Raw genomic sequence first — 13749 nt, 5'->3', positions numbered from 1 at the left:
GGGTACAATCCATGATATAGAAGGTGAAAGAGATTACAATCTATTAGAATATACAGGAAGGTACAGAAGGTAGAAGAGCTTACAGTCTTTTATGGAATATGGGAAGGATACAAAAAAAAAAAAAAAAAAAAGGAAGAGCTTGCAATCTATGAGGATTTAACAGGAGGACACAGAATAATGAGGTGACCAGAACCCCATGTATCATTCTGAGGCCTGTATGTTACCAGTATTTGGGAATACACAGAGAAATGCTTTGGAGGAGAGGTAGAAGAAGAGAATTAGAAGACATACTCCTCTTCCCCAGGAGGTAGGTATTTGAGAAGCATGCTGCCCCCTCTATATTACCTCCTGGTCAGACATCAGTTGGTACCCAGAAGGAGGAAGGTAGATACACTCAGGCACCAGGGTTGCTGTAGACACCAGGGATGCTGTGTCCTCCTGCCCCTGTATCAGTCTCTCTCCGGGGTAGGATGAGATGGAGACACAATCGTAGCCCCGGGCAAACGTCTCTGCTGCCACCAGGAGCTCAGAGTCATCCGAGCTGCTGTCCGGGGAGGAAGAGAGCGGCTCCTGCCCAGCACACCCATCATCAGACCGAGACATCCAGACGGCTGTTCTTCCTGTATACAGATAAGATACGGAGATTAGAATACTTTACAGAGAACTGCCTTGGCCCAATGTTTGGGGAAAGCAAAGTGTTAATTCAAGCCAATCAATACAAGGAGACTGGATTATATTTTACAATTGTTTCAGTGGCAATGCAATACCGCATCCATTAGATATACCATTACTATTTAAAATAAAAACAGTTAGGAACTCCAACCAAAATTTAAAACGAATAGATATTTAAATGATAAAAATAATAAAAAGTAGCTATTTCTGCAATATTCACCTTTGGTCCAGAGATTTCCCTGCAGTACTTTATTTCTGCCACAAGATGTCCTCAGCCTGATGCCCACATCATTCAACCTTTGAGTTCAGCTTTTCCTGGACCCAACACCCAGCCTGTGACTGGACAGTGAAAGGAGAAGCAGCACAGTGATGAGCTCACCTCTCTGTCACTCTGTTCTCTCCTCTTATGAGCATGCTTCTTGTCAGCACATGAACTGACTGGCTCTTTGTGCTGCTTCTTTCTGTCACACTCCAGCCCTGCTGTATAGGGTCTGCTAGAGGCCAGGATATACTGTATTTCGCTAATTACACAGATTGACGTAAAAAAAAAATGTAAGTATAACTAAAGGAAAACTTTTTTTTAGCTTTTGGTAGGGTAGAGAGAGAGATTGGAATGCAGGTCAGGCTTTTATTGCTGTCTGCGTCCCCCGTTAGAAAGATTCACCCTCTCTATTTGACCTGTTTATTGTTAAAACTGAAAATTAAAGAAAAACCTAACTAGAAAATCTTCCAATAGGGACACTAGTTCTGGTGACAACCAGGGATTTTCTCACTTTGGAGAGATCTCCTCTCACTTCCTGTTTGGCTGTGGGACAGGAAGGCAAAGGAAATCTCCACAACAGATGACGCAGAGAGGACACAGATGAATAAAAAACAACCGACAGGGGTTATAACCCTCCCTTACTCAAAAAGAAACCAAAATGAAAAAAAAAAAAAAGTGGAAAAATAGTTTTGCCTATAGTTCTACTTTAATGATGTCTTAATCATAACAGATCTCTAATAATTTGTATCTTTTATATCAAGCCTTTTATATCTTAAAGTGATTGTAAAGGCTCCAATAGAAGCAAATAGTGAAAGTTTCTTTTTTTTTTAACCTTAAAGTGGTTCTGAAGGTAGAAGTTTTTTTTATCTTAATGCACCAAGGTAAAAAAAACTTCTGGGGGCATGAGAGGAGCAGCAGCTCTGCCGGGTCTCTCCGGCACTGATAGGCAGCATTGATGGGCACTGATACTGTCAGTTGCACTGAGAGGCAGCATTGATGGGCACTGATAGGTGGCACTGATGGACACTCATGGGCAGCACTGATATGTGGCATTGATAGGCAGCACTGATGGGTGGCATTGATGGGCAGCATTGGCGGGTACTGATAGGTGGCATCGATGGGCAGCATTGATAGGCACCGATGGGCACTGATTACAGTGTTAATGTCATCTGTCAGAATTGTCGGTTACCGGCTCTCCTCTCCTCACGCTGTGACAGTGTGTGAGGAAAGGAATGCAGCAAACCAGCAAGTTTGTGTACAAGCAATCAGCAGTGATCACGGGGTAAAGGGCCGCTGTGACTGGCCTTTCCCAACGATCTGTGATCAGCTGTGTCCAAAGGAAAAAGCAATCACAGAGCGCACCAGATGTGCGCCCCCAGGGGTGCGTGGTTCTGGGAGGACACCCATTGACACCCCCCTCTCCCAGAACTGGATGACCGCGCTGTAGCTGTCTTTTGGCTTTAGTGCGATCGGTAAGAGGTTAATGCAGGGAATGCATTAATGTTAATAAAAACAAAACATGAATTTAAAACCACTTTAAGGAAGGAGCCCCTTTTAATACAGGAAAGGAGGGAAATATGGGGGGGGGGGGGTTGATCTCTGTGCACACATCTGTCATACATCGTCCGCTGTCATCCTGGGTGATCCATAGGAGTCTATAGGACCTGGAATAAAGCTGCTCATCGGAAATTCTGCTTTCACTGGCTGCATGCTTGTCTTGCTGTGCAACATGACTGTTGATATTGTAATGATTCCCCATAGTAAGTAGTATCACCCCCATCTTTTTAATGACAGGTCTCCTTTAAATGCTGCACCTTCTCCTCCACCTGTCTGCATGGAGAGTGTATACATCATGGAGGGAGGATACAGTATGGAGGGTGTACACAGTATGGAGGGTCTGTATTAAGTATGGAGGGAGTATACAGTATGGAAGGTGTATATTATGGAGGGTGTATATACTATGGAGGGTGTATACTGCATGGAGGGGGTATACTATGGAGGGTCTGTATACAGTATGGAGGGTGTACACAGTATGGACTATGGAGGGTGTATACAGTATGGAGGGTGTGTATACTATGAAGGGTGTTTATTATAGAGGGTGTATATACAGTATGGAGGTTGTATATACTATGGAGGGTGTATACTGCATGGAGGGGGTATACTATGGAGGGTCTGTATACAGTATGGAGGGTGTATACAGTATGCAGGGTGTATATACTATGAAGGGTGTTTATTATAGAGGGTGTATATACAGTATGGAGGGTGTATATACTATGGAGGTTGTATATACCATGGAGGGTGTACACAGTGATCAGTGACACTCCATGCTTTCTCTTTCGGTTGTGCGGGCGCCTCCAGTGATCTCGCTTTGTACAGAGAACTTCTATAGAGAGAACAGATGTTGTATCATTGGATAAAATGTATGTAATCAGAGATCGGACTGTACCACTCACCCTGCGGAGGGAAGGGGGGGTTCGGGATCACGCGGCACCTGTTCGGTATTCAGGATCCTCTCTCCGTCCTCCGCCGACCCCCAACTTTGCTCCCGAGCTCCCAGTCTGCATCCGCATGGGACACGTTTCCGTATCCGCTCGGCAAACTCCGGCTCCGCTCGGCTACCTTTCCGCCTCCATAGCAGCGCTGACTTCGGCTCTTTCCGCCGCCCACTCGGCTCTTCGGCTCTTCGGCTCTTTCCGCTATCACGCTGAGACTTCGGCAATCTCCGCCAAAGACAGCATGTCATTGTTATGTGACTTGTCCCCGGCCTGCCCCGTACAGGAGATATTCCTGGCTGTGTGATCTGTACAGGGATAATGAGTCTAGGCTGAGAACATCTAACGCTGCCTTCCCATTGGTTGTTTTGTGAACATGCAGAAAAGCGACTGAGCGCATGCGTTTCCATGCGTCACGTGAGTATAGGCAAGAAACGCGCCGATTATGTCACTGACCTTTTTTCAAATTTATTGGTTCGCAGCTCTTCTGCAGCTTATTTATTTTTTGGTAGCTCAAATTGGGCAGATTTTCGCGTTTTTGGCATGTTTTTATTTCCATAGAAATGAATAGAAATGCACGATTTGCACATTTTTGTGCAATTTTCTGCTGAAATTGAAAAAAATATTTTTTTTTAAATAGTATTTGAAAAAATAAATGAAAAATAAATACACAAAATACCTAAAAATCATCGTAAATAATAATAAATAAAATAAATTAATAATATGTAACAATAAATAAATAATAATTAACCCATAACCTTAAAAATGTATATTTAGAAATGTATATTTAGAAAATTATTATTAATAATACACAATAATAATAATAATAATAATATATGAAAGAAATAGGAATAATATATGAAAAAATAAATGAAAAATAAATACACAAATACCTAAAAAAAAAACATTGTAAAGGAATAATAAATTAAATAAATTAATAATATGTAATAATAAATAAATAAACAATATATAACCCTTAACCTTACAAAAATATTTTTCGTAAATTATTATTAATAATAATAATAATAATTGAACACCCAAATCTGGAAAAAAATATCATTATTAACAATATAAATAATAATAATAATACCTATTATTATTGTTGTTATAAATAAACACCAAAAACTTAAAAAAAATATATTATTACTAATTTAATAATAATAATAATAATAATATAAATAATACTTACATTATTATTATTTTATTATTATTAATAACAATAATTTATTTATTTTGTATTAGGGTTAGAGTGTTTATTATTATTATTAATATTATTTTATTACTTTTTTTAAGGGTTAGGGTTAATTAATTTCTTTTATACTAATACAGAGTAATCATTTATTGTATGTATTCATAATTATTTTTATTTAATTGTGTATTTAGTTTACCTGTATTTATTCATTTTTTTAATTATTATTAGTATTAATAGTATATATTTATTAACACCCTAACCCTAACAAAATAAATAAATAAATAAATAATAGTAAGACAATAAATAAAAAATGAACACCTTACCCGAGCCATAACCCCTAATCCTAACTCCAATTTAACCTTAAAGGGGTTGTAAACCGTCAAGGTTTTTCACCTTAATGCATTCTATGCATTAGGGTAAAAAACCTTCTGTAGTGCAGCAGCCCCCCAGAGCCCCCCTTTTACTTACCTGAACCCGATCGTTTCAGTGATGGGGACGAGCACAGTAGCTCCAGGCGCTGTCTCTGTCCTCACTGGATAGATTGATAGCAGCGGGAGCCATTAGCTGGCGCTGCTGTCAATCAAGCCAAGTGATGCGGGAGTCGGTGGGCGGGAGCAAATCCTGCTGTCTGTGCCAATGGACACAGCAGCAGGTCTCGGGAGCGAGCCCGCAGGAGTGCCCCCATGGAATGTGGCTCTCTGTGGGGCAGCATGAGTGTATATACTATATACACATTTGACTTGTGTGATGTGTCATTTAAAAGGTGTTGTGAAAGATGTCTGAACCCAGAGTGTCAGTTGGGTTGGAATGTTCACAGGGTCATGGCGATGCAGAAGAACAGGTAAATCCAGGCAGTCCCCAAGGGGGCTGTGCTACATTTGGGGGCTCCTCCAGGATTTCTTCTGCAGCCGGCCCTAGCCAACCTAGACAAAAACCACAATCCACGTGTGAGGCAGCTTCTATGGCTGCGGGTGCTTGGGGTAGGGCCCAGGGAGCCCCAGTACAGTGAAGCACTGTACTGGAGATCTCAGGAAGTGAATGCGCTGAAAAGGAGATTCGGCAGTGGGTGAGAGCTCTAGCCCCAGGACAGAGGGTCTACATCGTGGATGTAGAAGTTGACTACGAACTGGATCAAATCAGAGTACTGTTGGAGTGGCAGGAAGAGATATCTGTGTGCTTCCAGGAAGAAGAAATATGCCTGGCTGCAGGGATTACTGCCAGGGTGATCCCACTGAAAGTGGGGGCAGAGACTGTGGAGAGGCAGCCATCACCGAGAGCCCAAGAGAGGGGCTTAGGATTGGTTGGGACAGACTCCACTGGGGCCGGTGCCCCCCGCTTCCTTCTACACTGATATGAGCCGGCTAGTTGATAGATTAGTGAAGAATGGATCGGGAAATGACAATCTGCGTTACCGGAGACTTTTCTCAGGGCAATTGCCACACCTATCAGTGAAGATGAGTTTGAGACCTGGATGAGTCAGTCCATTCAAGCTATGGAGTGTTCCGGAGGCTGTGAAACGACTGCGGCTCAGTGAGAGCCTCCAAGGCCCTGCTGCTGATGTAATCTGTAACTTGAGAACGGGAAAGAGAACCTGTATTGCTATGGTCTACATAGATGCTTTGTATGCTGTATTCGGATGGGTGGAAACAACTGCAGATCTAATGTACAAATTCAATCACACCCACCAACAGAAGGAAGAGAGCCTCTCTGGATACATCTCCCAAGTAGACAGAATGTTACACCAGATTATTCTTTAAAAGGGCATCAATCCCAAGGATGCTGACCAAGCTCGTTTAGATCGAGTCTTGCAAGGCGCCCGACCGAACCATCCTATTGTCTTAAAGTTACTCCTGAAGAGAACCAAGGTGGTACCCACATATCCTGGGTTGATAAGAGAAGTATGGGAAGAAGAAGCTCTACTAGAAGAAAAGAGTCAAGGAACGAGAGAATCGAGCTCCATTGCTACTAAAAGGGAAAAAGTAGTTGACCAAACTGTCCATGTTGAAACAGGTTTCTTGGATGAAGACTAGGGATGAGCCGAACACCCCCCGGTTCGGTTCGCACCAGAACTTGCGAACGACTCCCGCGTTCGGTACGAATGTTAGAACCCCATTGAAGTCTATGGGACTCGAACGTTCGAATTGGAAAGTGCTAATTTTAACGGCTAATATGCAAGATAGTGTCCTAAAAAGGGTTTGGCGACCTGCCTCCTGCCTCAGGGGACATGGGTCACTGCAAAAAAAAGTTTTAAAAACGACCGTTTTGGCGGGAGCACTGATTTTAATGACGATTAAAGTGAAAAAAAAGTGAAATATTCCTTTAAATATGGTGCCTGGGGGGTGTCTGTAGTATGCCTGTGAAGTGCCACGTGTTTCCCGTGTTTAGAACAGTCCCTGCACAAAATGACATTAAACGGAAATAACACCATTTAAAACTGCTTGCGGTTTTAATGTTATATCTGGTTCCTGCAATATGGTTGAAAATCATTCAGAAAAATGGCATGGGTAGCCCTCCCTGCCCATTACCAGCCTATTTGGGTCTTGTACACATATTAAGGGGAACCCCGTACCCATATTAAAAAAAGGAAATGCGTGTGGCCCCCAGGCCCTATATACTCAGAACAGCAGTATACAGGCGGTGCAAACAAGACAGGGACTGTGTAGGTTTGTTGTGTTAAGTTGAATCTGTTTGTCATTTTCAACCGGTACATTTTTAAAGTGTAGCTCCAGTCAAAAAAAATATCTTTAAGCTTTTTGGAAAACATAGGGAAGGGTTATCACCCCTGTATAATTTGTTTTGTCGTCCATCTTTTTTCATCTCACTCGCTGCTGTCTCCTTGCGTTTGCAAGTAGGAGATGTTTGTAAGTTGGATGTTTGAAAGTAGGGGCCTGCCCTATATTATAGCGGTATGTACTGGGTACAGAGCACGCAGACAGCACGCACTATCTCCTAACACTACTGACTGCAAGCTCTATTATTAACCACTTGTTAGCCCAATGTTTGCATAAAGTGAAAGATGAAGTTATGCTGAGTAAATAGATATCAAACATGTCACTCTTCAAAATTGCACATGCCCGTGGAATGGCGCCAAACGTCGCTACTTAAAAAATCCCCATAGGCGACGCTTTAAATATTTTTTTACTGGTTACATGTTTTGAGTTGCAGAGGAGGTCTAGGACTAGAATTATTGCTCTCGCTCTAACATTCTCGGCGATACCTCACATGTGTGGCTCATGCGAGCACATGGGGACATGGGCGCTTTAATTTTTATTTTATTTTTTTATTGTTCATTTTACTTTATTTATTTTAGTTTGACATTTTTTTTCCCAAAAATATATTTTTGATCACTTTTATTCCTATTACAAGAAATGTAAACATCCCTTGTAATAGGAATATGGGGTGACAGGTCCTCTTTACAGTGAAATCTGGGGGGTCAATATGACCCCACATCTCACCTCTAGGCTGGGAAGCCTGAAATAAAAAATAAAAAAAGATTCTGGCTTTGATTGTACTGGCGAGTTGATAGAAGCACCGGAGGGCGGTGAGGGGTGGGGGGCGTCTATGGCTGGGTATTTCAGGGTATCACCGAGTATGGCTGGGTATGGCAATTTATGGCAGGGTATTACAGAGTATTGGCGGGGTATTGGCGGGGTACTACAGAGTAATAGCAGGGTACTGCAGAGTATTGGGGGTACTGCAGAGTAATGGCGGGTACTGCAGAGTATTGGGGGGTACTGCAGAGTAATGGGGGTTACTGCAGAGTAATGGGGGGTACTGCAGAGTAATGGCGGGGTTCTGCAGAGTAATGGCAGGGTACTGCAGAGTAATGGCAGGGTACTGCACTGCAGAGTAATGGCAGGGTACTGCACTGCAGAGTAATGGCGGGGTACTGCAGAGTAATGGCAGGGTACTGCACTGCAGAGTAATGGTGGGGTACTGCACTGCAGAGTAATGGCGGGGTACTGCAGAGTAATGGCGGGGTACTGCAGAGTAATGGCAGGGTACTGCAGAGTATGCACTGGTATTGCAGAGTATTGGCAGGGAATTGAGGGGTTAAATTCGGTGAGCAGCGATGTGGGCACTGCAGATGCAGCCCACATCGCTGCTGACACCGATCTCTTTCCCCTCCGCTGTACCGATCGGTACAGAAAGGGGAGGGAGGAACAGGCGTCATAACATGACGCCGGTTTGTTTCCAAGTGATCACTCCGTCATTTGACGGAGCAATCACGTGGTAAACGGCCGCTATGAGCGGCCGTTTACCGTGATGCGCCGGGTCCTATGGACCCGGCGGTCACGGATGCTCTCGAGTGCGCACACCTCGGGGCACGCGAGAGCAGAATTCTGGGAGGCCGTTAATTAACTGCCTCTCTGAGTTAAACAACCACCCTGAAGCCGTTAATCGGCAATGGGCAGTTGTTTAGTGGTTAAAGCTAGATCACTAGCTATATAGGTGAGGTGAATATAGTGGTGTATACTGCAGTCAGGGCACAGACAACAACCACTACACAGCAGCAAGATAGGAAATCAGCCAAAAACGATTGGTGTGTACTGTGTTGAAGGTACACAGAACACCCACTGCTTCAGATGCAAAGTAACACACTACAGGAGGCCGCCTTAAAGGTGGCCTTATATAGTGTGGGGCGTGCACTACACAGCCTGAGCTATGATTGGCCACAGACAGGATGCCTGTGGCCAATCATGGCTCTCCTCGCTGCCGGCACTGCGATTGGCCAAGCATGCGGGGTCACAGTGCATGCTTGGCCAATCATCGGGCAGCAATGCACTGCGCCAACGCAGTGCATTGTGGTCCGCGCGCGCGTCACTCGAATTTTGACGCGAACGGCCAAAACGTTCGGAATTCGCCGAACGCACGAACAGCCAATGTTCGAGTCGAACGTACGTTCGACTCGAACACGAAGCTCATCCCTAATGAAGACAGTGAAACCGAGTCAGAGCAGGCTGGGCTGGCAGTCCCGGACACTAAGGCCGCGTACACACGGGCGGACTGTCCGCCCAACTAGGTTCGTCAAACAGTTTGACAAACAGTCCGTTCAAAATTAGCATGAACGGACTTGACCACACACGACGAACGAACAGTCCGCTGAAAACTTGCGCGATGACGTGAACGGCACGTACGACGGAACGAGAAATTCGAAGTCCAATACACTGCAATGCAACCTTCGCCGTGTAAATTCTTTCTGAGCATGCGCGAGACTTAGGCCGCGTACACACGCGCGGACTGTTTGCCCAACCTTGTTCGTCAAACAGTTTCGGCAAACAGTCCGCTCAAAATTTGCATGAGCGGACTTGCCCACACACGAGCGGACTGTTTCAGCGAACTGTTTGCCAAACAGTTCGCTCAACTTTTGAAATGAACGGACTCGCCCACGTAAGGAGGAGGCAAATCCGCCCATTTCGAGCGTGTGTACAGGTAGGCGGGGCCCGCGAAGGAGACGTCGCGGGCTCCGCCGCCTGGAATGGGCTTAAAGGGGAACCCCAACGCCGAAAAAAATCGGCGTGGGGGTTCCCCCAAAGTCCACACCAGACCCTTGTTCGAGCACGCTACCCGGCCGGCCAGGAAAGGGGGGCGAGCGAGCGCGCCCCCCCTCCTGAGCCGTACCAGGCCGCGTGCCCTCAACATGGGGGGGTGCCTTGGGGAAGGGGGGGCCGCGCGCCCCCCCACCCCAAAGCACCTTGTCCCCATGTTGATGAGGACAAGGGCCTCTTCCCGACAACCCTGGCCGTTGGTTGTCGGGGTCTGCGGGCGGGGGGCTTATCGGAATCCGGGAGCCCCCTTTAAGAAGGGGGCCCCCGGATACCGGCCCCCCACCCTATGTGAATGAGTATGGGGTACAATGTACCCCTACCCATTCACCTGTGAAATAAAGTACAAAAAAAAACACAACACAGGGAAAAAATATTTTATTGCACAGCTCCGGGGGGTCTTCCGTCTTCGGGGATCTTCTCGCCGGACTCCTCCGCTATCTGTGTGTAGCTCTTTTACTAGCGGAGGAGTCCGGCTTTCTTCCTCCCCGCCGCCGGCCTCTTCTCCCGACTTCGGGGGTCTTGTCCCCCTCTTCGGTTCTTCTGCCGGGCCACCGCGCCTTCTTGTAGCTCTTTTGCAGGCGGTGGCCCGGTCTTCTGTCGCCGCTGCCTTCCGTTCTTCTGTCGCCGCCTTCGGTTCTTCTGCCGGGCCACCGCGCCTTCTTGTAGCTCTTTTACAGGCGGTGGCCCGGTCTTCTGTCGCCGCTGTCGTCGCCGCCGCCGCCGCCTTCCGTTCTTGTTCTTCTTCTTGTTCTTGTTCTTCTTCTCCTGGAGATGTTGACTCGACGAGCTCTCCGGCCGGAATGCCAGAGCCGCGCTGTGCGGTCACTTATATAGTGACAATGGGGCGGTGTCACATGGTATATGTCACATGGGTTGGTCACATGGGTTGATGTCACATGGGGACTATGACATCGTAAGGGGGCGGGGTCACCATGTGACCAACCCATGTGACATATACCATGTGACACCGCCCCATTGTCACTATATAAGTGACCGCACAGCGCGGCTCTGGCATTCCGGCCGGAGAGCTCGTCGAGTCAACATCTCCAGGAGAAGAAGAAGAAGAACAAGAAGAAGAACAAGAACGGAAGGCGGCGGCGGCGGCGACGACAGCGGCGACAGAAGACCGGGCCACCGCCTGTAAAAGAGCTACAAGAAGGCGCGGTGGCCCGGCAGAAGAACCGAAGGCGGCGACAGAAGAACGGAAGGCAGCGGCGACAGAAGACCTGGCCACCGCCTGTAAAAGAGCTACAAGAAGGCGCGGTGGCCCGGCAGAAGAACCGAAGAGGGGGACAAGACCCCCGAAGTCGGGAGAAGAGGCCGGCGGCGGGGAGGAAGAAAGCCGGACTCCTCCGCTAGTAAAAGAGCTACACACAGATAGCGGAGGAGTCCGGCGAGAAGACCCCCGAAGACGGAAGACCCCCCGGAGCTGTGCAATAAAATATTTTTTCCCTGTGTTGTGTTTTTTTTTGTACTTTATTTCACAGGTGAATGGGTAGGGGTACATTGTACCCCATACTCATTCACATAGGGTGGGGGGCCGGTATCCGGGGGCCCCCTTCTTAAAGGGGGCTCCCGGATTCCGATAAGCCCCCCGCCCGCAGACCCCGACAACCAACGGCCAGGGTTGTCGGGAAGAGGCCCTTGTCCTCATCAACATGGGAACAAGGTGCTTTGGGGTGGGGGGGCCGCGCGGCCCCCCCTTCCCCAAGGCACCCCCCCATGTTGAGGGCACGCGGCCTGGTACGGCTCAGGAGGGGGGGCGCGCTCGCTCGCCCCCCTTTCCTGGCCGGCCGGGTAGCGTGCTCGGACAAGGGTCTGGTGTGGACTTTGGGGGAACCCCCACGCCGATTTTTTTCGGCGTTGGGGTTCCCCTTTAAGCCCATTCCAGGCGGCGGAGCCCGCGATGTCTCCTTCGCGGGCCCCGCCTACCTGTACACGCGCTCGAAATGGGCGGACTTTCCGAGCGGGAACAGTCCGCTCATTTCGAAAGTACAGCGGACAGGCCCACACACGGGCGGACTGTTCGCTCAAACACAGTTTCAGCGGACAGTTTTTCGGAATTTCCGAAAGACTTTGTCCGTCCAACTGTCCGCTGAAACTGTCCGCTGAAAGCCCACACACGAGCGGACTGTCCGCCCAAACACTGTTCAGCGGACAAGGTTGGGCGAACAGTCCGCCCGTGTGTACGCGGCCTTAGTTTGTCGAACAAGCCTACACACGAGCGGACTGTCCGCTCAAACCAAGTTTCAGCGGACTGTCTTACGGAAATTCCGAAAAACTTTGTTCGTCAGACTGTCCGCTGAAACTGTCCGCTGAAGCCCACACACGAGCGGACTGTCCGCTGAAACACTGTTCAGCGGACAAAGTTGGAGCGAACAGTCCGCCCGTGTGTACGCGGCCTAACAATTTGGTTGGCAAATGGCTGAATTGATGGCCCAGGTAGCCCAAGCCCAAACTCAGATGTATCATGCTTTAATGCGAGTAATGGAAACCCAAGCAAAGGCCCAAGAACAGGGATTTCTGACAAGATACTAAACCAATTCCACCACATCCAAAGAAGCAGATTAGGGCCCAGACTATAGAGTCACCAGCCAGAAATCTGCAAAAGAACTTAATCGGGCCTTCTCCGATGGTCTCGATACAAATGGAAGGTATCTATACTCAAGCTTTGCTGGATACAAGAGCTCAAGTGACTGGCTGTATTGGGACTTCTACAACAAGTACCTAAAGCACATCCCTTTGTGTAATCTCGAATAATTGGAGATTTGGGGGTTAGGTACTCAAAAGTGCCCATATGACGTGTATATCCCTATCAAAATAACCTTTGATACCTCCTTGGCGGAAAAACTGGAAACTTTTGACACCTTGGCTGTTGTTTGTACTTGACCTCCTGGAGAAGGCCGCAATTCTCTACTGATAGGTACCAACACCAATCTGGTGGGGAGACTGCTCACCCCATTGGCCGTGGAAGGCGCTCCAGTAGGGAGGATCCATCCTAAATTGCGGCAAGCTTTTCAGCATGTGCTGCAGGAAAAGAAGGCCCCCTGCGAGGAATAGGAATGCCCTGTACACACGGTCGGACATTCCGACGTCAAAACCGGATTTTGGCCTAAACTTGTCTTGTATACACACGGTCGCACAAAGTTGTCGGAAAATCTGATCATTCAGAACATGGTGACGTAGAACACGTATGACGGGACTATAAAGAGGGCAGTAGCTTTTGTCTCATAATTCATTCTGAGCATGCATGGCACTTTGTCCGTTGAAATTGTCTACACACGATCGGAATTTAAACTATCAGATTTTGTTGTCAGAAAATTTTAGATCCTGCTCTCCAACTTCGTGTGTCAGAAATTCCAACGGAAAAAGTCAGATGTAGCCCACACATGATCGGATTTTCCGACAACAAGATCCAATCACACATTCTCTGTTGGAGAGTCTGACCGTGTGTACAGGGCATAAGACTATGGCGGTTAGATACACAAGAAAAGGTGTTGCAGCCTGGTGACCTGCATGAATGAAGGCCACTGTTAAACTATGATGGGATCAACGTGGTGGTAGAAGCTGATCCACTGGATG

General features: G+C 47.2%; 1 protein-coding gene across 1 annotated transcript in view; it reads right to left on the bottom strand.

Annotated features, from left to right (window-relative positions):
• Positions 1-3728, bottom strand: part of RABEP2 (rabaptin, RAB GTPase binding effector protein 2) — a 38869-nt gene extending 35141 nt beyond the window's left edge. Inside the window, 3 exon segments of the mRNA XM_077449616.1 lie at positions 346-620; positions 3388-3407; positions 3409-3728. Coding sequence (XP_077305742.1) covers positions 346-620; positions 3388-3407; positions 3409-3677 — 564 coding nt within the window. The 5' untranslated portion in view covers positions 3678-3728.
• Positions 3729-13749: the final 10021 nt, after the last annotated feature.

Source organism: Lithobates pipiens, unplaced genomic scaffold (genome assembly GCF_037356315.1).
Source record: "Lithobates pipiens isolate NorthernLeopardFrog02 unplaced genomic scaffold, aLitPip1_a1.2 Scaffold_22, whole genome shotgun sequence".
In the NCBI taxonomy this organism is placed as follows: Eukaryota; Metazoa; Chordata; class Amphibia; order Anura; family Ranidae; genus Lithobates; species Lithobates pipiens.
The sequence above is the reverse complement of the archived record's forward strand: the minus strand, read 5'-3'. Positions and strand labels throughout refer to the sequence as shown.